The 23,650-nt window shown below is 39.6% G+C and overlaps 1 protein-coding gene across 2 annotated transcripts in view; it reads left to right on the forward strand.

Annotated features, from left to right (window-relative positions):
• Positions 1–23,650, forward strand: part of clcn2c (chloride channel 2c) — a 164,760-nt gene that overhangs the window by 73,507 nt on the left and 67,603 nt on the right. For both annotated transcript variants that reach the window (XM_042486275.1, XM_042486276.1), the window contains exons 3-9: positions 7,745–7,876; positions 9,613–9,741; positions 12,555–12,688; positions 15,763–15,840; positions 20,510–20,588; positions 21,021–21,146; positions 21,885–21,969. In XM_042486275.1, the coding sequence (XP_042342209.1) occupies positions 7,745–7,876; positions 9,613–9,741; positions 12,555–12,688; positions 15,763–15,840; positions 20,510–20,588; positions 21,021–21,146; positions 21,885–21,969 (763 nt within the window). The remainder of the gene's footprint in view (positions 1–7,744; positions 7,877–9,612; positions 9,742–12,554; positions 12,689–15,762; positions 15,841–20,509; positions 20,589–21,020; positions 21,147–21,884; positions 21,970–23,650) is intronic.

Here is a 23,650-nt window from a genome sequence, read left to right on the forward strand (position 1 = left end):
CAAGATGCCTAAAAAATGTGCAAAAGTAAGGTTAAACTACATGACTGTGGTATCTGGTGGGTAATTAGTGCAACCGAATGCTTCTGTTCTAATGTAGTACTCTGGGTGCTGATATCAATACTGGTTTGTTATTTTGTTTTTTTATAAACGATTCCCAGCCCAAGGAGAGACACATTGTAATGCCAGGTGTAAGCAGACAGTGCATACGCTGCGTTTTTTGCTTGCTTATTTCTATTGTTTTCAATGGAGATACGCAGCAGGCACCCTCATAAGCCATGATGGCTGACGCAACCCACATGCATTCCCAAAAACCCATTTTTAGATAAACAGACTTTGTGTTTTGGGATGAAACAGCATGCATCGCATGTGACAAGAAACAACCAATCACAGCTGGCAGATATCCATCCTTCCTTTTGTAAATATCAGTGATAAATATGGAAGAAGTTGATCATTTTAAGGTAGAGCTACTCTGTTCTGCTTTACATCTGTTCCACAGACTATATTTTAGACCCAATACTTAAGAAACAGCTGAAAGAAGATCAGCTCTGCACTCAGGATTTCTGTTATTAGTACTACGATATGGTGCTGGTCATGGTCACTTAGCAACCTTAGATGCAACTTGTTTGTGCACTCATGACATTTGGCACAGACTAGACACAAGACTAGCACCCAGTACCTGACCTCCTGTTTGCAAAGAGGTTAAAGACAAGCTCTGCCACTGCACAGGACGCTTGTACCAGATGTAAGCAGGACTGATCTTAGAAATGTGTCTCTGTAATAAACTGTTAACTTTTGGTCCAGTTTGTGACCTTTCTACTTTGATGAGCTGTTGTGGCAGCTCAGCACCAGTATGATATAGACTTTAGCATATTTCAGTTTGCCAAATATTGCTGCATCTAGTTCCTACTTCAGCCATCATCCATCACCAAACGTTTTGGAGTGGGCGCCAGTGAATTCTGCTGTGCCACTTTCTAGAATTAAATGGGTCAAATTTATCACTTGGTCAATCTTGGCTTTGGAGAAGAATTCAAATACTGCAGCATGAGTCAGTCGTTCATCTAAAATATGATAGAGGTTACTGCCTGACCACAGATATTAAATATAGATATTTTTGTCATCTTATCTAAGATAACTGAGCCTACTTCCACTGTGATGTGCTCACTCTAATCAAAGAGTGACTAAACACAAGATATGTGAAGAACCACTCATTCAGAGAGCTAGATTTCTGGTTTGAAAATTGGTCTTTTCATCTGGGGTTTTACTAAATCGCCATATTATCAAAATTAATTGCTATATTATAACTAGTTACTTGTATATTATTCCTTTGAAACCCAAGCAAAATGGCTTGATTCCTTTCAAAAAAGTGGGAAGAAGGCAATGAGCAACAAATGAAGAAATTAGACAAAAATTAGCCAGACATTAGACATAGCCAGAAAATGACCTGAAAAGAAAGATTTAAAAACCACAAGGAAATGACCTGGGAAAAGTGCTTAAAGAATTATAAGAATTTTGTAACATAATTTTAAATTCTCATAAACGTAGATTTTTCCTAGTTCTTTTCTTTCTCCCTGCACATTTTTCAAATGAACTCCTAAATATACAAATTTCTTGCAGTTTGTGGAATATCTCTTACCAAGTTGCTTACTGCCAGTTTCACAGTTTTTTGGAATTTGCTCATGGTTCAAAGATTTACACAGTTGTAAAAGGCATATGAAAGCAGCGCCAGAAAAAAAAGATGTCACTCCAGGTTTCAAAGGGTTAAGCTGGCAACCCTATTTATTGTATTTTTTTATCTGTTGCTGAATAACCAAACCAAACTAAGCTCAACTGCCCTGAAACATTATGATAGAGTTTAAATATACTGAGAATGAATGTCAGCTATCTAAAATTGTGATCCAAAGTTTTTGGCACAACCTTTTAAAACCTCTGACCTTCCTTTTGTTCTGCACTGTGCATTCAGTAAACTGCATACTGCATCTGGCCCCTCCCTCTGCCTCCCAAAGTTTCTGTTTAAAAAGCAGAAGAGCTGAATAGTCAGATTTGCCTATCTATATTAATTCTAATCTAATTAAGATGGTGGTTTCAAACACAGCCAGGCATTTCTAATTGAATCTCTCACTTACGCATGAAGCTACAAAATAAATGGGGGAGTGCAAACACACAAAATGGGGGTTGGCCTCACTGGCATGACTGTGCAAAATTGAGGCATTAATGGTAGGCTGTTTTACCCTTTACACCCATACATAGCTGTCACCTTGCATAACAAATGAGGAGTGATTTGAATAATTGGGTTTTATGTGGTAGAGGTTGCAGCAAATCTGCGCTGGTAGTGATTTTCCTCCAACTGTGTGTGTGTGTGTGTGTGTGTGTGTGTGTTCACTCTGCCTACCTCCTGCCCTCATAATCACGCTAGAATGCTACCAACATGTTGGTTATGTGTTACAGTTCTTTTATTTTTATTATTCATCTGCACAAATGTTTAATTTCAAGACACAAATCATTCGAAAGCACAAAATATGAATTCAATGGGACACAAGTATTACCTGATAATGTCATCGAGGTCATCTCAGCTCAAGCTTGGAGAGAACTACTTTGTAAAACTCTGTGGTATGCTGTTTAAAAGAAGTAATTTATTACCAAGCAGAGAAGGTCTGCTATGCCAAGTAGCATTGTGGGAAGTGTAGGATCCAGTATTTTGGACCTTGACACGCCAGAAGGTTTTGGCTGTATTGATCTCAACTAGGGCTGTCAGTGTTGATGTGGTAATGGCGATGTGATAAAGGTCGGTGATTAATGCATTAATGTTGTAACTCGTGTTAATTGCAGATCGACATTTCCATCTTTAAGAGGCTGTACTTGACTGAGTTATAAAGCTAAATTAATGATACTGGTATTATATGGAATTAGAGGACCTCAGGAAAGGGAGTGGAATAAAGCTTCAAAGTTAAAGTTAAAAAGCATGGGCATTTCAGCGGGGTCCCTTGACCTCTGACCTCAAGATATCAGAATAAAAATGGGTTCTGTGGGTACCCATGAGTCTCTCCTTTACAGACATGCCCATGTAATGTTAGTCCCATGGTGGCATTATGTTTTCAGGTTATCCTTCCATCCCATTCCTGTGAACATGATATCTCAAGAACACCTGTAGGGAATTTCGGCAAATTTGGCACAAACATCCACTTGGATTCAATAATGAAATGATTAGATTTTGGTGGTCAAAAGTCAAGGTCACTGTGACCTTGAAATTTGTCTCATTTCCATGACCACAATATCTTAAGAACCTCTTAAGAGAATTTCTTGAAATTTGGCACAAACATTCACTTGGACTCAACAATGAACTTACTGGATTTCGATGGTGAAAGTCCAGAACAAAAGAAAACGTCACACATCTATTTTCAAACAGCTGCGTAGGAGAGGGGTGAGCAGAACACGACTCAGAGAAAAACTCCTGCAAACTGTATAACTTTCAGAAATCATTGTATTGATGTCACGTTTCGGTACAAGACCGTCATCAGGCAAACAGTCCACAAATCTGTGCTGCCGTGAGGAAAATGTGTGTGATGCATCCGTGTTTTTACAGACGTGTGGACATGTGGAGGCATACAACTGCCAAACATTAATTCTAATTTTTAATGTGTCTCTTTGGAGTAGCTCAACTTTATAAAAGTGCAATACTAAATTGACTGGAATGGCCCTTTAATATTTCTAAGTATTAAATCTATGATGTCAGCAGTTTCAATCCAAATATAGTAATAAAATTGTACTTCCTGAGCCAAAATAAACACGTGCACACGTGTACACACAACACCCACGGTTTCTTAATGCCAAGCCAAGGAACTAGATGCACTGTGTATCCAAGGCAACCTAAATTAGTCTCAGCAGGTATGTGGGCATTATGTCTCTTGCAGAGGAGAGAGCAAGCAAGCGGGTAGGCAAGAGTGAAAAGAATGGATAGAGAGAGAGGTGAAAGTGCAAAGAAAGTGTGGAAAGGAGGAGTGGAGGGCAGCAGATAAGGCCTTAGAGGGAGAGAAGAAGATGAGAGGAAAAGTCAGAGGTTGAATGTGATTAGCAGAAGGCAGAAGAAGAAGAAGGAAGAGGGGAGAGGGAGCAAGGGCTGATTGGATCAGGGAGGGAAAGGATGAAAGAGGGGAGAGTGGCGCAGAGGGTGAGTCAGAAGGCAATGAGAGTGATTGGAAACTAGCATGCTGCTTATTGCATGCCACGAAGAATAAAGTCCGCAACCAGTCTGCAGGGTCCCTGTGTGCGTGTGTGTGCGTGTGTGTGTGCCCGTGTGTGAGCACTGCAGAAAAAAAGCTATCAAGTAATAACAGCACAGACAGAGCTAACTCAATTACATGTCCAAAAAGAATACACTTGCCACTAGACACACACACGCACATATATACACACACGCACACAAACACGTTTAGAAGTGCAAAGGAACCATGTCTGCACACATGCATGATCTTAGACACAAACACACACACTAACACTCATTTACATTGACTAGTGTCTGGATGACAGAAGGGGTCCAAGAACACAGACGGCCCGTGGGTGAGATGACGCACAAGCCCCCGTTCACACACACACACACACACACACACACACACACACACACACTCAGACACAATCTAAATATACACATGTACGAAGCCTGTTTCTTGGAATTGTCACATAACTGTCTGTTGAGTGATAGAAAGCAAAGGCAAATCGATGAGTGTGTCACTGTGGATGTGTTTCTCACAGCTTTTGCCAGCATGTGTGTGTTAGACGGCTCCTGAAAGTGTTGGTTGGGGAATGTGTGCATGTGTGTGTGTTTGTGTGTATATCTGCATGTTTCTCTCCATCCCTGCAGCATTTATCATTCACCTCCTGCCCTCTCTCTCTGACCAGTCTCTTTCTGTCTTCCCCCTGTCTGTCAGTTGAACAGATGTGTCAGTCTCGCCTCGTTTTTGAAAATGTATTTGTTTTTTGTGTTTTACAGATGGGTTTAGCTTCCAAAATGTGGTTAAAGAAGTTTTTACACATTACTTTTAAAGGGACAGTTTACCCCAAGTTGAAAACTCATCATATTTTTTTATTAAATATAATGGAGCAGCGTGTCTCCAGCACATCACTGGCTGAAGTGCTTCTAGCTGCTGCATAAGTATCATTATTTAGTGGCATATTAGGACTGTTTTCATAATGTGTTGTTGCACTTTAAGCACAACAAGCCAAGTTGCATCCAGTACCATTATTAAAACATCTGATAAATAGCACTGCAGGCTAGCGGAAAAGTGTTTATGTTTGATTTTGGCATGAACTGTCCCTTTAAACACATCTTAAATACTCAGAACTTAAGCCGTTGATCTGCTGATACCTGGCTCCATAACATTTAAATGAATAGGGAATTTTAAAATGTGATCATAATATTTTTAGCATTGTACTTACAAATATCTGGCACGTGTATTGTGATGTAGAGCTAGTTCTGTATGTAGATTCAAAAATAATTGAGATGATTGTGTAGCCTTGGCAAAGGGAAGTGTTCATCAAGAGAGATGGCAAATCCTCTTCTTTTTCTGCCATACTAGGAAAACAGTCCTCTGAAAACAATAAGTAAAGGCAAAAAACTCTCAGCAGAAATAGCATAAAGATAAGTATAAACCTCTTTTGGAAATCTTGTGAAAATACTAAAAAAAATGTGGAGGGGTTTTCTTGGGTACATTATAGCACAAAAGACTACTGAGAGAATAAGTAGTCAAAGTAGTCGAGGGCAAAAATGTGGTGTGAACGGGAGGCATTATGAGTTATGGTGTGCATTTGTGTGTCTGTGTGTGCGCGCGCGTGTGTGTGTGTGTGTGTGTGTGTGTGTGTGCGTGCGCGTGTGTGCGCACACCCTAATGAGTCACAATCAAACTAATGTTTTGTTCCAGCAAATAGTCACAATTAGGAACTGTGTATGCATGTCCCGGACTGAGTGTTATGCAGCATATTAGCTGTGATCAGTTTCCTGTTGGTGGCAGGTGAGTACAGCAGATCTGATTGTGTTTCTGATTCACGTGTGTTTGTGTATGTGCTCCGTAGTGCCTTCGTGTGCTGTGACTTTTGTGCTGTGCATTTAATATCCGTTCAGCGTAGTCCGTTTTGTCTTCAGCCTCTTGCCCCATTACACTGCAGGTAACATATTGTTAACACACTATGTCATAACATAGTCGATGTAGTTGGCACTGGTTAAAGTAACATTTTTTTGTTCTCTGAGGTCCTTTAACTTTTGGCATTAGGTTTCTACATCTTAGGTAGCTTGCTTTCCATCCCGGCTTTAATCAAAAATATGTGTATGAATATTTTTGTGATAAAACAGTGTGAATTTCTTGTCAATGTAAAGATAACTTTGGATAAATATTGATGAAAATGCATTACCTTAACCCTTTAGTGCATGGGGTAGCCATTTGGCAACATACCTGTTCTTTATAACTTTGTAATATTTACAAAATGTTAACCCTGATTGGCCTTTCCATAGAAGGTGGGGTTTTGTTTTAATCAGTTATGCGCTTGGATGAGGAGGTCACATGACATTTAAACCCCTCTCAAGTCTTACTCTTTCCCACCGTGTGTACGACCTTCAGTCACCTGAAGAATATTTATTTCAGTCATTTGCAGCATTTAAAAAATACAGAAAGAGTATCTAATTGGTTATTTCCTGTTGCTCTCATGTAAATCTTGGTTCAATAAATGTATTGTGTTTTTATTCAAAAATGATATATGTTGTCAAATAGCAACATTGTGCAACAATGGAACAATGTCAGTGGAGCCAGTTAATTAGTAATACCTGATTAAGTTTGTACAGGATGGATGGAAGAAAACTGCGTGATCTTGTATGGACTCCATGTATCCCTTCATAACAAATTTGAATAGACAGTTTTGGTTGTTGCACAATGTTCCCATAGGGCAGTACACCCCAAAGTAATCATTTTACACTGATTAAATTGATTGGTACACTGGTACACTTTAAATTAATTTGCGAACACCAATACATAATCAGCTGAACATTGAATAAATGATGTTTGTCTAAAGGCAAGCATACAATTCAGCATAATACAGAGAATTTAGTTTCAAATAACAAATACCTGGGGCATGAATATTTACCTGCGTTTAACTTAAAATCAGCAACAGCTAAAGCATTTAACACAGATAAACTCAATGACAGTCTGAGAGCTTTATCTTTATTTGCTCCGTAATTAGAGTCAAACATAGATAGTTCCAGGACCTTCCAGTAAACTATTAGAAAATAAAGATCTGTTAAAACAAAGTGTTCCTCAAATTGCTAATTTGCTTCATTTATACACTTCCTTAGTTTAGTATCTATGGGTGGTGTCTGTGTGAGAGCGCTTTAGATCAATCTCTTTGTTCATCCATCCATCACGTTTCAAACGCCACTGATTCAATTTGAGGGAAAATTCCAGATTTCACCATTTTCAAACTTAAATGGACACATTATGGGGAGATACTGCTACTAGTAATCAAGACAAAGTAAACCAGTATTTAGGACTGAGCGGATTATTAGGCAGCAACATGTTTATTATTACTCAGCATTTCAAAAGCTGTTGGAAACACAATAACTGTTGTTGGCCGGTGCTGCCGGAGCTAATGGATTCACTACTGTTTGCACTGTCCAAGCCTCAGTGCCAACTCCTGGGTAATGTAGTTGCAGTGTGTTTTTTTGTAGTCCCTGACATGTTACATCGTGTTTCTGCCATCCCTGTAGTCTGCACGGTTCGCTGTCAGAAGTTCCTGATCTCACGGGTCGGGGAGGACTGGATCTTCCTCATCCTGCTGGGACTCCTCATGGCCCTGGTCAGCTGGGTGGTGGACTTCTGCATCGCCATCTGTCTACAAGGTGAGACATGGGGGGAGGGAGGGATTAGAGTTTGTACCTATAGACTGGGGTATTAACAGTGACGATAAACGAGGAGAAGGAGATAAATGATTTTAATGGTACAGAATAAATTGTGAGAAACAAACAAGGAGGGGAGGGGTAATTTATGACGGATGATTTATGGATCCAAACAGGAAGGAAGACAGTGGTGGATGAAGTACCTGAAAGCTATACTTACGTAAAAGTGCAGATTTCTTGCCAGAAAATAATAATAATAAAAGTTAAAAAGAAAAAATCATTAAAGTATCTGATATTTGCTGCACTTATGTATCAAAGGTAATTTTATGATATTAAATATATGTAATTTTTAAAATTAAAAGTACAGAAAATGCTGGAAATAAAAAAAAACCAAAAAACGCAACCCAAAAAAGTCTTTTTTTTTGGGTTGCTCTAGTAAAGACAGTTTTTGCCAAAGCTGAAATAGCAACTTTCTTTGCAAAACTTTCCGCCAGTTAAATTTTGCTCTGAGCAAAGAGACACGTATCTGCGTTTGTAGAACAGCTGATGGGAACACCCTCTTTTAAAATGACCTGTGATTGGCTCCTGTCACAGCCAAGGCTTTATAAAGCCTGAAAACAGAGCCAAGAGGAGGTGCAGAAGTTTTCTCTCAGTCTTCTTGAATTACAATATGCTCAAGGTTTATGATGATTTCTTTTTTGGTCCAATAATGCCAAAATAACTGCCTACCCCAGCTTTAACAACCTCAAAAGAAAATAGCTTTTTCTCAGATTTATTTAATTTCACTGGAGAAAAATATGAGCTATCCAACATTTCTTTTTTTTATTGCAGTGAGTTCTGGAAGATAAACTCTCAAGACATCTGTATAACACTGCAGTTAAATGGGATATTTTTAAATGATCTTGGGACTCTAACAGGAACTCATTAATAGGGAACAATCATATTTAGGATTGAACCTCTGGGACAACCATCACAAATAAATGCAGGAGTTGTTAAAGTGTTGCCTATGGTGACTTTAAAGGTTCTCAAAGGGGAAGAGGAAAGGAGTGATAGAAGGTACAAAAGACCGGAAGAAGTGTGTGTGTTGAAAGAGGCAGGAAATCAAAAATACAAAAAAAGTGAGAGATAGAATAAAACTGAGTCAGGTGGATCATGGGATGGATAAAAGGCCTCTTATGACATCACTCATCTACCTGCAAGGTGGATGCAGGAAACTGAGGGAGGAGATGATGTGAACGAGGGATTTGCCAGTGAGGCAACTCTTCATTCCAGGAAGAGGAAGGTAGACGTTTTAAAATGATTGAAGAAAGTTGTAGGAGCTAATCTAAACCCTTACGGGACCAGCTCTAATTCAAATGGATTTCCGTGTGTGTGTGTGTGTGTGTGTGTGTGTGTGTGTGTGTGTGTGCGCACGTGCGTGCATGCGTGTGTGCGTGTATGTGTGGTGCTCTCAAGGAGAAGCCAACCTAGTCTTGTCATCTCCAGTTATGGCCCGTTATGGTGTACAGTTGTTTTAATTGGAACGGAACATGACCAACCACCTGTCTTGGAGACACACACGCACGCACACACACACACACACACACTTGTGTCCAGTCTTTAAATGGTTCACATGTCAGCTCTCTTGGATGTACATTTAGCCCTGTGGGTGTGTATTTAATACATTGGCTTGTGATTTACATGTCTGCTCTGGTTTTCTGTGTGTGTGTGTGTGTGTGTGTGTGTGTGTGTGTCCACAGCACAGAAGTGGATGTACGGTGGTCTGGACAGTAACGTGTTTCTGCAGTACCTGGCCTGGGTCACTTACCCTGTAGTCCTCATCACCTTCTCTGCAGGCTTCACCCAGATTCTCGCCCCCCAGGCTGTTGGTACGACCGACACACAGAACATACACACAGAACACACACATAAAGCACATTTAAAACACGACCAAAGTATGTTGTGCAAATTACAGTAATGCTGCAATAAAAGTTAATTAAATGATCATGAAGTACTGTAGACACACTTAAAAGCATCAGAAATGCTTTCATATTTGTGGTACAGTTTGCAGGTTTGAGAAATGGTTTATACTGAACTGAAAGATTTTTTGCATATTTGCATTAAAAGTTCTTTTTACAGCCTTCAAACAATGCATATTATACAGAACCATTTGGAATCTGCATTTTTTCAGAAGTGATCCAGAGTGCTAGATTCTGTTTGTTTTTTAAATTTTAAATTCATTTATAAGAAATGCAGTTCTGCTGAAAATCTGCAAAGATGTCGTGGGAATTCTGCGGGCACAAACTCTGCGTGGGCCTGGATTCACACAGGCCAAGGTTATTTTTAGTATTATTAATAATACAAATAACCTTGGCCTGTGTGAATGATATTAAAATTCAATAGGGCATCTATTATTATATGGAGTTTATTATAAGCGACAATATTAGATATTAAAAATAAGAAAATATTGTTTAAGATCTCTGCTTATATTCTCATGTGTTTTACATACTGACACACAGTGACTTTTGACACAACTGACACAATATATGATATGTGAGAGATGCAATGGTGTGTGTGAAGTTCATCAAAGATTATATCTGCAGCAGGAAGTGCTAACATTTAGGAGGCGGTTACTGGACATGTAGACACTTTCCTTACATTTTTCCAAAGCTGTTCAGTTTATTGACAGAGTCGATAAATATATAAATACCCTGATAAGCTATTCAAGCTTGTAAATAGGGGCCCGGACATTAACAGACATAGTTTACGGATCTAAATTTCATCCTGCAACTTAACTTTGATCTAAAACTAAAAGCATTCAAAAAAAATTCCTAAAAGTATAGTAACAAGACCCTTAAAGTATAGTTATTATCTATAGTACAGTAAACAAGGGAAATTAAACCTTGATAGCTTTCCCACAGTCTTTTCAGCTACTCTGTATTGTAAAGAACTCCCAAACACATTAAACACCTGTGTGTAAATTGTACTCACTACAGGTTAACACACTGTGAATCTCCTCCGCGCCTCTTCAGACTCTGCCCCTAAGGGCTCTGCTTCCTCCGCAGAGGCATCCTCTGCTCCTCTGCCTCACTATCAGATGAAGGAGGCAGATAAATCCTCCACGAGCTCTATGCACAATTCGAAGCTGTAGTATTCTCTATAGCATTCAGGTTTGGTTTGTCTGTATTCAGTGCAGTACTCCATCAGGTGCCTGAAGTAATTTCTGCTGCAGGTGTAACAGAGACTTTGCTGTCAGTCTAAGTAACAGAGGCTAAAGAGATGGGTGTGCTGCTGCGAAGCTGTAACCACTGCTATCAGCGGGACACACCTCCTTTTCCCTTCCACTCCTCACAGCACTGAATCACTCTTTTAGACTGTGTCGGAAGGGGGACTTTTTTTTCTTTTAGCTTACTATAAAAAAAGAAGCCAGAATGTGCTGTGGAAGTTATTTTGGAGGTATCCCGTTCCTAAAACTCAGAGGCAGCATAGCTCGTAATTTCCTGCAGGCTACATAATGGATTATTACAAAACATCCAAAAACGTAATCTATAAAATATAAAAGTCTGAAACTTTAATCTGATTCTCGTTGCAGAAGTTGCCACCCACAGAAGTGTTTTATTTGGCAAAAAGGTCATTGAAATTTGGCAAGTAATTAATATCTCTATTAGCAGCATTTTAATTAAGAAAATGATATTCTGTGAGGGTTTCTCTAAAATTAGAAATGTGTATTTTGCAAATAATAATACTATTTTCAGACTGTGTTAATTATCCAGCCAAAGAGTCCAAATTAAATAAAACAAGCAGAGGCAGCTGAATTCTAATTATTACAGTAGTTCCATGCAGAGGCATAGTTACTATAAATGAAGACGTTTAACCAGATGTGAGGCTTATCCTCAGGACTGGTTCAATAAATTGGTTATAAAAAAGCTTGGTTGAGGAGACTGATGTTACTCTTATGTCGCTAAAATGAAGCAAGCAAGCGAATAGACGGAAAACGAACGTTTGTTTTTGTTTTTACGCTCTTTTTGTAGGGTAAAGATTTGCTTTTCTATTTCATTTGTTTTGTTTGTTGTTGTTGACAAACAGGTGATTTTTTTAGAATTTATTTTGCATTTAAAAAATAGCTTAGGAGTCTATATTACCAAAGTTAAGGTTTTAACGAGTATGTCGATTGGTTATCAAACAAATGCAAGAAATGAACTTTATAATCTTGACTTTTAGATTTAGTCCTTTGAAATCAGTGATTGACTTTTAGATTTAGTCCTTTGAAATCAGTGCTGTGCTGCTACAACAGCGACTGAAACCATAACTTAAAGGTAGCAGACAACTACCTAATGGTAAATATGCACATAATGATGAATATGCAGGAGCGCATGTACAAAATATGCAGCACATTTCAATATTTCATGAGGGTGCAGGATGTATTATTACAGTGGATATCTCTGCTGTACAATACATAAGCATCTTGGGAATAATGTCAAAGATGTTACTTCCTCACACTCTGATAGTTTTTGTTCATTTTTTTTTTTTACGTTTTAAACTAAATTTATGCCCAGATCTTACATATAGCTCCTTTAAAGCCATGATGTGATTGATTAGTGTTCATTTTGTTGGTGGCGTCAGTAATGCGTCCTCTTAGAGCTCCGCCGCTCGATGCGTCTGGTTTCTCTGTAAGCTGACAGTCAGCTGTGCTCCCCTGCAGGCTCAGGTATTCCAGAGATGAAGACCATCCTGAGAGGAGTTGTGCTAAAGGAATACCTCACCTTCAAAACTTTTGTGGCCAAAGTCATCGGCCTCACCTGCGCCCTGGGCAGCGGCATGCCCCTGGGCAAGGAGGTAACACACACACACACACACACACACACACACACACACACACACAAACAGTCCATGAGCCCCTACACGCCTTTATGTACAGCACTGTATATGCCCATTTTTCTGCCTGTAGTCTTGAGTGGGACTGCGACACCATTTGACAGACACACACAAACACGCACACACACACACACACACACACATGCATACGCATACACTCGGCACAAGCTGACAACTGTCAATCACTGAGTCCATCAATATGTGACTCAGAGGATGAGAAGAAATACAGACTGCTCATATGTGTGTTCAAGAAAAAAAAAACTTGAGTTAAATTGACTCATACATGCTTTCATGTTTTTGTGTATGTGAGTGCAAAAAGTGTATGTGTCTCTGCGACTGACACATACGAACTGTCCATTCCAGAGCCATCTCATTATGGCTGACTTTGTGAAATCTGTTTCCACTTTGCCTTTTTCTGTTGGCACTGCCAGCAAAGTTCAACTGCCGACCCAAATTCAACAGTTATGTTGTTTGCTGACACAGTTTCAGTGATTCACACTATAAAAAATTGTTTGTGATAAAATACAGAATCCAGACTGGCACCAGGCAGCCATCAGGTTTGAATGCCAGCTTACACAACATCCATCCGCTAAATATTAGCACACAGAGTACCAGCTGCCTGTGGCTTCAATTCAAGTCATTATCAGTCATCAAAGCCCATGTAGGTCAGTGTGAAGTGCAGGAACAGGTTGGAGAGCAGGTTGTGCAACTGTAAAACCCAGTCTACAGAATAAATGTTGGCAATATACAACTCTGAAACCACGGATATGTTACATTAGTACGTTGATAACATATATGTTGAAACACTGTGGTTAATGTGTAGGTTTAGGCACAAAAGCCACATGGTTATAGGTAGGAAAAGATCATGTTTTGCCCTAAAGTACCCAGTGGCAAAAAATTACAGCGGCATCTCAGTAAAGAAACAACCCCTTTTTGTGGCAGTAACGCAGAAAAAAAGCAGTGATGACTGGCTAAAAAAAAAGACCACTTTCATGGCACTATTATGACAGGAAATCCCTATCCCAATTGGAATTGCAATAATGTCTCAGTAAAAAAGAAAAAAAAAAACACACCAAAAAAAAAACCCAAAAAAAACCGCTTTTTGATGCACTATTCTGTCAGGAAACTCACCAGTATCTTTGCTATAAAACAACCCCTTTTTCTGGTACTATTGCATCAGGAGACGGAGTGATGCCTTGGTAAAAAACAGCCACTTGCCACTTTGTGGCACTATTGCAACAGGAAAAGTCAAGCCAAGTTAAGTCAGTTTTATTTATAAAGCCCATTATTACAAAACACAGTTTGCCTCAAAGGGCTTTACAGCATACGACATCCCTCTGTCCTAAGACCCTCACATCGTCTAAGGAAAAACTCCCCCCAAAAAACCCTGTAATGGGGGAAAAAATGGAAGAAACCTCAGGAAGAGCGACTGAGGAGGGATCCCCCTTCCAGGACGGACAGACGTGCAATAGATGTCGTAAATAAAAGCAGCAACTCTTTCATGGGACTCCCCCGGCAGGAAACACAGTGGTATCTCAGCAAAAAGCAACTGCTTTTTGAGGCATGATTCCAGCAAGAAAAGCAGCAATGTCTCGGTTAAACACAACAGCTCTTTGTTGCACTATCAGCTATGAAACGCTGCGATTTTCTAGCAGTATCCTGGCTGGAAATGCAAGGATATCTTGGCAAAAAAAATGCTTTTCATTTCAATGTCTAGGCCAAAATGCAACGATGTCTCTGTAAAATCAACCTGTCTTCATGACTCTGTCCAAGCAGGAAACACCGCATTGTCTCTCTAAATATAAATTGCTTTTTATAGCACTATACTGGCTTGAAATGCAGTGACGTTATGGTAAAAAAAATACAACAAAAAAACAACCTTTAACTGCACTATTCCCAATGGAAACACAGCGATGGGTTGCTAAAAAATGGTTAGTTGTTTGTTGGTGTCTGCAGCTCTTCAGGTGTCTGTAGGTGAAACACCATAAAGTTGACTCATATGCTAAGTCACTTCAGAAACGTTGACATGATGATTATGAGATGTACACATGTTATGTATCTGTGGTTTGCAGAAACGTACAATGCCAACATTTTCTTCTGCTGACCGAGCTGGATTGAACTGTATCATGCCTAGAATCAGTGCATGCACACAGATGGAACTAACATGCTACAATACATGAACTTCCTCGAGAAGCATAACCATCCCGCCTGATTTACATGCCACTTCCTACATCCCTGCAGCATGAATTACAAATGATTCATAAATGGCGCACGATGGGGCTGATATGCTCAGGTTCAGGTCAAGTGTGAAATCTGTGAAGGGGAAGAAAAACTGCAGAGGAGTGTGCAGATTTGACTCCAGACCTTGTCTAAACCAAATGGGAGGGAGAATAATATTTTTCCGGAGATTTCAGAATCCCCTCCCTACAGCACCTGTGCAGATGTTGTTTCTGTCCTGAGGACGTGTGTGTGTGTGTGTGTGTGCGTGCGCGTGTGCAGCGTGTGCATGCGTGTGCATGCGTGCGTGCGGTCGTGTGCGTGTGCATGCATGTGTGTATGTGTGTGTTTGTGTGTATATAATGTAGTTTACATCACTATTTCTCAGTGTTTTTTAGCAAAAGCATTTTCAGGTAAGTATATCATCCCCCAAAAGACTGCCTAGCCTGAAGACATACTTGGAGGAGAATACATTTTACACACACACACACACACACACACACACACACACACACACACGTAGAAGCCTCAGGCCCTTTTGGTAGTGCACTACTGTAGCAGCAGCCTCCACAGTTTGGATGCAGCGCAGGCCCCTCGCTTACTTTATCAGGACCATGATGTGATGCTCTCACTTTTTATCCTGTTGGTTCCACTTTGAACTTCATCCCTAGAATTTTTAATACTGACAGCAGACTTTGTAGTTGCTGGGTGTGTGTTTTTAAAGCGTTGTTACGTGCCGTCTTGTGTTGCTCAAAACAAAGGGGAGAGAGCTTCTTGACTTGTGACACGTTGATCCACGTTGTTTTCTGTCCTGTCAGGGTCCGTTTGTGCACATCGCCAGTTTGTGTGCTGCTCTCCTCAGCAAGTTCATGTCTCTGTTTGGAGGAATCTATGAGGTGAGTCTTTTTTTTTAATTTAAGTTCTCTTTCTGTTTTTTGCCCAACTGCTGAGTTGATTTAACTTTGTTTTGCTGGTTTTGCTTATATTGAAACCTTTAATTATGTTTTTTATACACCATATAACTGTCTCAACTTCCAACTCAACTCTAATACCATTATTTGATTCCATCTCCTTCAGATGAGATGAGAAAAAAAATGTTGATGCACTCAGTCGCCTTCGGCACATTTGTTTTGCCTCTCAGGCTGTTTATGGGCTGTAGCCAAAAATGGCACTGCCTACTTTGTTTTATTCTATTAGGAATGAGTCCTAAACCCTCGAAATGAGTTAGCATTTTAACGCTCCCTGGTTCCCTCTTCTCACTGTGAGGTTTCTTTAATGGGTTTTTGGTTAGATGCCTGAAATCTTAAGTCACGTTTCTGTCACGTTTTGCTCAGTGATATAAAATTTGTCAGTCAATACCCCGCTTGTGAATTTTGAAGCTTTTAGGTCTCTAAAATAGGCGGCTGCTAACAAGCAGCTAAATGAGACTACAGAGCGTCATCACGTCGAACATGGCTTCACAGTGATAGTGTGATAGAGATGTTACACAGAAAAAAATAATAACTTGAATCTGTTACACATAAATGATTAATGCTTTTTCCAAATTAAAGTTCAATTCACACTTCTGCTTGGAAATGGAGTTGAGAAAACTCAATTCATTTATGTGTTACCGACCAATTATTTAAGTTGTTATGAATTCTCTGTTTTTCAGTGTATCTTTTTACTTCTGGTGATTGCACCCATACTTATGAAAGAAATTCTGCTAATTTGCTCTGGTTTCAAAGAGTTAAATTCAAATCTGCAATAACTGATTTTTTGTCCACCTGAGGGCAGCAGAAACAAGTTGTTTATACAAAATGAACATCACCTTTTAAGGCGAAAAGGGGAACTTAACAGCAATTTGACGAAAAAAAAAGAAGTTGAGGCTTTTATTCAGAGCAACTCAAGTAATTTAGCATTAATTCCTTAATCGTGAAAAATTGTTTGGAAAAGCAAGGCGGGGAAATGTTCAGAGAGTGCTCGAGGAATGAACGTTGAAGAGGGATGGGTCAAAAAGGGAAAAAAGCTGACATTTTTGTTCAAATGAGAGGAAAAGGCCTGAGAAAATGTGAGACGATGACAGCGGGTAAATTGCCAGAGAAACAGGAGGAAAGAGTTGGAAAAGTAAAATAAGAAATTAATGTAGGAAATAATTACAGACACTGGCGTTTCGCATCATCGTGCTTCTTTATTTTATCTCCACAGATGAGTCTTTTGATGCTTGAGAGCAGAGAGAACACGAGAAATGAGCTCACTGATTTAATTTTTAGTTGCTTTCCTTGTTTGTCCCTCTGTCATTAGTTGAGCTAAAAAGTGAGAAAAAAAAGCTGTGCATACAGACACGAAATTCACTTTTTTTTTTCTTCGGGAATCAGTTTCTTTCATCCCATGTAAAGTCAACAACCAGTAATAACCCATTGTATAAATGTTTAATCAGTATGGTATTTGTCAGCAAATGAGATTTTTCATCTCGGAAACTATCTTTGCCCGGAGGTGCGAGAGAAGGCAGAAAGGAATGCAGTATTATTTTCTTCTACATTATCCAGTGCTTTTTCTCCTCCTTTTGCATCTCTCTTTTCGGAGTCTGGGAGCTGAAGGATGTCAGAGTAAATCTTGACTCTTATTTCTCTCTTTCCTGAAGATGTGAGCACCTCTCTTGAGGGATGTCATGGTGGAAAGTTGGGACTGAGAAGAGCATACCCAGCTTGCAGGGAACATTCCAACAACATTGGCTAACGTTACCCATAAGTTGCAATAATGTTTTAAAGGAAACATTTTAAGGATGTTTGTCATTTCACTAAGATGTAACGTTATAACTGCAACATTCTGAGGATTTTTTGGTGATGTTGAGAGGTGATAGATCATAGAATTCACATTTATAAAACGTTCCTAAAATGTTACATGAGAACAAAGGAAAACCATCTTCAAAGCAACATTCAGAACTTGTTTTTCAATAAAACGTTCTGTAATCTCAGGCCTCAATATGTAATGTAATGTGATATGTTCACAAAAAAATATATAGAGAATGTTACCCTAACTTTAAAAACAACTTTCTGGGAACAAAAAAAAACAAACTTGCAGCTGAAAAAAATGATCAAAACGTTGCACTGGTTGCATTGTATCATTCTCAAATGTTTTTAGAACCAAAAATTACTAGCTGGGTATAAAGGGTGGTGAGACCAATGGTGCATCCCCAATACGGATCATGCAAAGGAGATTTGGAGGATCAGCTGGATTGACCATTAATGTTCATGTGGAGGATGGAGGGAAAAACGACGTTACCCTTTAAAAAATGTTCGTCTTGGCGAGAACAGGAGATCCATCACACAGATTATTGTTTGTGGAGATAATGTGGATGAACACGCAAGAATCTGACATCCACTTCGATATTCAAGTTTCTCTCTTCTACTTTTAATTTTTTCCATCCGTCTATCTTACGTTTTATCTTCTCCAAACATCATCATCCCCATTGTCTCAATCTAACCCTCTGTAACTCTTTTCCGCTCTCTCCGTCCCCTCTAGAGTGTTGTGCTGCATTTTATTGCATATTAATGCTGAGAGAGTGTGTGTGCGTGTGTGTGAAGTGTCCCTCTGCAGCAGTATCTGGTCCTCCTCTCCAGAGTTTGAAGTACAGTATGCTAATGTAGCGTGTGGGCTGTAAAAGGCAGCTTTTTGTTTCATGTGCTTTTAGGTAGCTTGTTGTACTTAAACAAAAAAAAAAGCACATGAGTAGATGAGGACTCACGTAGAGAGCACCATTGTTTGAAAAGACAGACGCTGGATCTGATAGACTGTTTTTATCAGATCTAAATGTTGCTAAATCACTGGAGACTTTGGTGATTAAGCTGAAAAAGAAAATTCGCGTTAGTATTTGTTCAGTCCTACAATGATGCACACTGAGTTAGTTTTGACAGTTAAAAACAAAAGTCTTATCCATTTTTTTATGGCTTAATGTTTTCTCTTACTCCCATGCTTCCTGAAGGAGCCCAGTCTTATAGGTATAAAGGTAACTTAATCACACAGTTCCCAGCATGCTCCACAATCCATGTCCATCTCACCCACAGCTGAAGTCTTGTCTGATTGTTTCAGCCTGCAAACAAACTTAAAGTTACCATAGATAAATATTTATTCTAGCATCCAAAGTCCACACCATGTTTGTAACCCCTAAAACAAAGTCCTTCCTTTTTGTTCCCCCTCAAGTTTGTTTTATACGTATTTTTTATAAGTATGTTTTATAGTCACCGTATCATTGCATCATATACTGATTATACCATCTTGTTTTAATTTTTCATTGAAGCTAATCACACTGAGTGAAATGTTCAAACCCAACAATATTTGGCTCATATGTTTTATGGTTACTCTTGTTGCTTTATGCTCACTCTTGTAAAAAAAAAAAAAAAAAAAAAACAGTCCTTGCCGCACCTCATCATCCTTGGAAGACGATGAGGTGCGACATGTATGCTGCAGGACCCATCTCAAGATTAGTTGCCCCGCTGTAGGTGTCCTGGGTGATAGTCCTGTGTTTGTTTGGCTCGAGGCAGACTTTGTCATACTGCGTCATCTGACTCATCTGACCTCTCAATCACTACTACAGCCACTAGAGGTCCATGCCTAATGATGAATTGTGTGTGTGTGTGAGGACAAGCTGAATATACTCTATCCTTGTACACGCTCATAAAAATGTAAAACGAAAAAGGATTTAAGAAGTGGAATTATTTCAGCCTAGTGGCATTTTGTTAAAATATTCATTCAAGATTAACCTGTTTTGCAGTGTAAGCTGTATTTGTGAAATATCTCTTGACCATCCCATTATATTATACCCAGACCATATTACTGTGTGTGTGTGTGTGTGTGTGTGTGTGTGAGTGTGTGTGTGTGTATCTGTAAGCCACAGTACAGCATGCTTATCAAGAGCTCTGCACTGTAAATTTGCAAGACCAGGATAAATGAGTGAGTGTACAGTCAAAGGGAAAACACACACACAGACACACACTAACCTCTCTTTATCATTGTCATGCTGCTTGAAGGAAGCCAGTCTCATAGGAATGAAGGTAAGAACAGGCATGTTTAAAAAAAAAAAAAAAAAAAAGACTCAATTTCCCAGGATGCACCAGGATTCCTTTACCCTCCGGTCATGCAGCACAGTGTTATCGCTTACTCTTTTCCTATCTGTCTAACTGTGGTTCTGCTGTAACCCTTCATCTGATGGAAACCTCAAATTATTCTCCTTAAGCTAGAGAGTTTTGGGATGTCTTGATATGGACTTTGCAGTTAGAGATGTTATTTAAGTGCTTTTAAAGCTTGAAACTACTTTATCAACTTCTTTCTTCTTTCTTCTTTCTACTTTTTGGTAACTTGTTAAGTTTTGTGCTTCACCAGCTTTTAAAATGTCTCTGTTCTGCACTGTCAAAAGTCAATTTTGTTAGTCGTTTAGAGAGACGGTCAGCATAGTCAGTGTATATATTCAGTGTGTTATAATCGATTTTTAACCTTTTTATTCATTCTTCTAGCCAGTTACTTAAATGGCTCGACGTTTCAAACAGTGACTGAAATGTAACTGTGTCTGCGTTTGTTTGTGTGTTTCAGAATGAGTCGAGAAACATTGAGATGCTGGCAGCAGCCTGCGCTGTGGGAGTGGGCTGCTGTTTTGCTGCCCCCATAGGAGGTGAGTCTTCGGAGAAAAATATATTGTTACACAAGTCTGGCACACAACACACTGGAGGTGTATGATTGGAGTATCAACTGCACATCACATAAAACAGTAACACAAAGCTAGCTTTATGTCACTCAGTAGGGATATTATAGTAAAGGCAATATCTCTGTTTTTACATCTTATATTATTCTATGTTAAACTTTCTGCATGTCTAGAAATGTTAATTTTACTTCTTTAAATCCCTGCATATTCCTATTTGAAATGTTGTATAAATATACCTCATGCCTCTTGGGCAACAACATCATTATTACCATAATACCAGTGTTTTTGTACTTTATTTATAATGATACCTGAACCAGGCTTTTGCAAGTACTTTATTGCATTGTGCAATGTGTGTGTGTGTGTGTGTGTGTGTGTGTGTGTGTGTGTGTGTGTGTGTTCCAGGTGTATTATTCAGTATTGAAGTAACATCTACGTTCTTTGCGGTGAGGAACTATTGGAGAGGTTTCTTTGCTGCTACCTTCAGTGCCTTCATCTTCAGAGTACTGGCTGTTTGGAACAGAGACGAAGGTAAGATGGACTCAAAATGCTGTTTATTAATGGAAGTATGGAGGAATGATTTAAAATACGTTTTCAATTCACAACATAAAAAGTTCCAAACAAGGCAGTCACACTACAAAGCCCAGAATACTGTACACTGAAAACTCCTTGTCAGTAGAGCGTTATTGCCTCACATGTTTTCAGAAACATATTTTAGTGCACTATTTAGCTATAAAATGAAGTTTGTTGAACTCACGAATCTTATTAATGAAATTATTAATGAAGGCAAAATTCATTTGACAGATGTGCTCTGTAATCATGTGCGGCTGCGCGCCTCTCTCATCGAGCAAAATTCAGGCCTTCCCACCAGCAAACAACCCCAAAGATCAAGTTTGTGTAAAAACTAAGTTTCAGTTTCCAGAAGCAGCTTCTCAAACTTGTAGCCAATCAAATGGCTTCTCTAGGATTTCCACTTCGTTGTTAGCCCAAGTTTTTGACAACTCTTACTGTGGTTACAAGTCTATGGTCTGGCTGAGTTAGTTTGGGAGTTGTGGTCAGCACCTCTGCAATAAGCTGAACTTTTTGTTTACTTCCTACTCCTTACCTCCCATTAGGGACAGAGCTTTGACTGCTGGAACACTTGCACTGTCCATTGCAACGGATTGCAAGAGCCTAGAATTTGACTTGGACCTTGTCTTATGATTTGGATAGTTGTTTTGGCAGTGGCCTGTCTCTTTCCTGACTCTTTTTTTATTTTATATTCTCCAGAGACCATCACAGCCCTTTTTAAAACCCGCTTCCGGCTCGACTTTCCCTTTGACCTCCAGGAGCTTCCTGCCTTCGCCGTCATTGGGTGAGTCCTGACTGGTAATGGTCAGTTTCACAAAGACATATGGGCAGAAGTATGTAATAAATATCAGTATAAAAATAAATACAGAAGGAGATTTTTTTTAACTGTGTCTTGGTAAAAAAAAAAAAAAATACAGTGCTGTTCATAATTATTATCTGCCTTCTGTGTTTTTTTCATGTACAGTAAGTGGACAGAATACAGACAGCTGGTGGAAGGAGAAGGAGCAGATAGTGTTGATATAATGTTAGTTGAGTGAAACATGATCCCGAGTCTGTGCAGGACGTCTTATTTTGAAAATTGACTACCTGCACAGTTGCTTGACTTCCTGCCTAGTACGATCTGCTCTGTGTGGCTTGACACAGCTGCCGTCAGTCTCCAGTAAAAACAGACTTGCCGCGTATTTTTGGCGGAGCAAAGCGCCAAACAGCATCTGGGACGCTGCTGAGACGGTCAGAGTTGGCCCCGGTGGAATCACAAGCATTGTCTCGAGCTTGTGATCGGCTGTGGAGGCTGTGCCGTGGCTAATGCTACGCTGACAGACCTGGTGGAATTTAGGGGTAATAATGACAAAATTACGCACGTCTCATAGGAAACAATGACAAAGTAACAGTATTTTATATTCAAAGGGTCAAAATTCAACTTTACCTCTGCAAAAACACTTCCAATCATTACTCAACGTCATAACTCAGGAACAGAAGCAGAGACGTTGTGTCGGACGCTGGATTGGTGACACTAATCTTCAAACTGTGCTAATTGTTTAGATATTTTTCGCTGCCGGGTCAAAGATATGTGTGAAGCATTCATGTTTTCACAGATATTTTTGTAAATAGTAATTGCAACTTAACTAAAGCACAGGGGCAAACAACTGTGATGACCTAATTCTAATTAAAGATTTTTAACCATTAATTTACATTTTAAAAGGCCGTTTATAAATATCTTACTAGAAAGTGGTGAAAACTAACTTTTGCCAACACACACTAAAATGAGCGCAGATTTGGTTTGCTGTAAAAGTCCACAGAAACTTCAAATAAATTCAAACTCTGAGTCGTTGTTTTGCATATCTGGCTGTTCCGACAGGTATTCCCATTTACCTCGACTACAGTGTGGATTCAGACATTATTCAGGAGCTGCGCTCGCTGTGGCTTGTGAAGGTGTTACTTCAGGGTAGACTGCAGGAGCCACCTAACATGGATAATTCAGCCGGCAACAGTTGCTAGTGCACTGAGGGATGTCTTATTTTATCAGCCGTAGCCTGAGGGCTCCTGCATAGCTGTGAACGAGACCAAGAGCTCCTGGAAAGAAGCAGGTGGAGAGATGGAAGCGGCACTCACTCTCTCTCAGATGAAAGTGCACGCGTATGTGTAACTCTGTGTAGGCCCAAAAGAAGAAAATCCCTCCATTGTTTCTTTCTCAGCTTTTGCTCCTCATCTTTTGCCTCTTTATTTTTTGGTCCAGAGGTGTTAACATCCACTGTTGCATCAGTGACCACTGTAGCCCCAGTTTTAGTATGCTATGTGTGTGCTTGTGAGGACGAGACAGTGTGCCGGTGCATCCATGTAGTTTCATCTTCCTCTGCCAATAGCTGTCAAGCGAGGAAAGTCGGTCAGTGTCTCAGTCAACTAGGCCAGAAAGAGTTAGCGCTGTGCCTCATGCTGCCAAGGGCACGTCTTTCAAGAGTCGCACA

Source organism: Plectropomus leopardus, chromosome 5, assembly GCF_008729295.1.
Source record: "Plectropomus leopardus isolate mb chromosome 5, YSFRI_Pleo_2.0, whole genome shotgun sequence".
NCBI lineage: Eukaryota > Metazoa > Chordata > Actinopteri > Perciformes > Serranidae > Plectropomus > Plectropomus leopardus.